Consider the following 2,055-nt stretch of genomic DNA (forward strand, 5'->3'; position numbering starts at 1 on the left):
GAGACATTTTGGGGAGAATACACTGACCACCAGCAATGAAAGGAGCCCCGACTCACATCTGTGATGGCCTTCTTGGCCTTCTCTTCAGCATTGCGGGCTTCCTGGATGGTATCCTCCATTTCGCTCTGAATCTGAGAAATGTCCGTCTCCAGCTTCTTCTTGGTGTTGATCAAGCTGGTGTTCTGTTGAGCAGCATCGGAGATTTGTTTTTGTTAGCTCATTTGAAATCAAGAGTATTACAGGATTTTGAATAATTCCAGATATAATTATGATAAAAATTGATATCAGAGATTATTCTAGAAAAATTTCCTATCACTGGGGAAGAAGGGTTTTGTTGTTTTGTTTTTTTGGTCTTCCTCCAAGAATTAATTTTATTAATTCAAAAAAGTGCTTAGCAATACATTATTTGCCACATCTTAGCTACTGAGGCTAGCACAGGAAAGTAACAAAGACTGAAAGAAGTCAGTGAAATGCCTTCTCCTCATCATTAGGGAAGCATAATCTACCCTCAGCAACTAAAAAGAGAAAAATTTGGAATGAAGATAGGTTGGATCCCTTCCAGAATCATCTCAGCACTTGAAACTGGACACTTTCCATAGATTTCAGCACTTGACAACTTGATGACTGTTATGACATGTAGCTCATGTCAAAGCCTGCTTGATATGAACTACATTAGAGTCGGGAGTTCATTCCCACTTTCTTGCTAATGAAAAAATACATTTTGGATGTAATATGAGGATTCCACAGTGCTACATTTCAACTGACAAGGAATGAATGTTGGTGTGGTCTCAGAGTTTCCTGACTCGAGCATTTAGCATGTCTCTGTGACTAAAATGTCTTTCCTCTGGAGATTATCTGAGCATGCAAGTAAAGCAGAAGCATGGGTGGCATTTTATGCAGCTTGGAAAACAGCCAGTGTATACACTTTTCCAGCAAAGATCGCTTTTAGTAACTTAATGAATACTTCAGAAAACGAGACTCTCTTTCTCAAAGTTGAGCCTCCTGTGGTGACTGGAATAAAGCACACAAGTGTTCTCCCACTTACCAAGAATGCCATTTCTCAACAAAGGGCCTCACCTGGCTATGGAGGAGCTGCACACGTTCACTGGCATCCATCAGTTCCTGCTCAGCCACCTTTCTACACCTCTCCGTCTGCTCCAGGGCTGCCCGTAGCTCCTCCACTTCAGCCTGCAGCAGGTTTGCTCTGCGCTCCACCATGGCCACCTGCTCCTTCAGGTCATCCTGGGTCCTGATAGCATCGTCCAAGTGCAGCTGGGTGTCCTGTAAGAGAGACAAGAGGAGTTACAAGGCATCAGTGTGTGTTTGAGGGCCAAAAATATCAGGGATCTCTCTCTCAGTAGCTTTGCTGAACAGACCTTGAGCACAGCCTGGGTGTTTCTCAGGTTCTTTTGTGCCTCGGCAGCCTGGCGGTTGGCATGGCTGAGCTGGATCTCCATTTCATTCAGGTCTCCCTCCATCTTCTTTTTCAGCCTCAGGGCTTCGTTCCTGCTCCTGATCTCAGCGTCCAGGGTGCTTTGCATGGAGTCCACGACTCGGAGGTGGCTTCTCTTCAGCTGGTCGATCTCCTCATCTTTCTCTGCTATCTTCCTGTCAATCTCAGACTTCACCTGGTTGAGCTCAAGCTGCAGGCGCAGGATCTTCCCCTCTTCATGTTCCAGGGAGGCCTGGACAAAAATAAATCAGAATACTTTTCTTGTGACAAATGTTGAACCTGAAGTTTTGAGTGAAAAAGAGTGCTGTGATTAGATAATATCTCTACTTTTATATAACCTCTTTTCCTCTTTTATCTGGAATGAGACAAATGACATAGAAATCCAAGACACGTAAGGGAGCAATAAATAATGCTGTGTACCTCAGCTTCCTCCAGGGAGGCTTGCAGTTCAGATTTCTCCTGCTCAACTTGCTTCTTGACTTTCTCCAGCTCATGAATTGCCTTTCCTCCCTCCGCAATCTGCTCGGTGAGGTCGGAAATCTCCTCTGTGGGAACAAAGACCAATGGCTTGCTCAGGCCCAGAGCAGAATGGGAAGGGCCCT

General features: G+C 44.9%; 1 protein-coding gene across 1 annotated transcript in view; it reads right to left on the reverse strand.

Moving 5' to 3' along the window:
• The window catches only part of LOC114065640 (myosin-7-like), a 21,362-nt gene that overhangs the window by 1,967 nt on the left and 17,340 nt on the right, over positions 1–2,055 (reverse strand). Inside the window, exons 20-23 of the mRNA XM_027899698.1 lie at positions 1,874–2,053; positions 1,377–1,685; positions 1,078–1,281; positions 53–182 (exon numbers count right to left, since the gene is read on the reverse strand). Of these exons, the coding sequence (XP_027755499.1) occupies positions 53–182; positions 1,078–1,281; positions 1,377–1,685; positions 1,874–2,053 (823 nt within the window). The remainder of the gene's footprint in view (positions 1–52; positions 183–1,077; positions 1,282–1,376; positions 1,686–1,873; positions 2,054–2,055) is intronic.

Source organism: Empidonax traillii, unplaced genomic scaffold (assembly GCF_003031625.1).
Source record: "Empidonax traillii isolate 1590-97213 ecotype Southwest subspecies unplaced genomic scaffold, ASM303162v1 scaffold685:size505991, whole genome shotgun sequence".
Classification (NCBI taxonomy): Eukaryota; Metazoa; Chordata; class Aves; order Passeriformes; family Tyrannidae; genus Empidonax; species Empidonax traillii.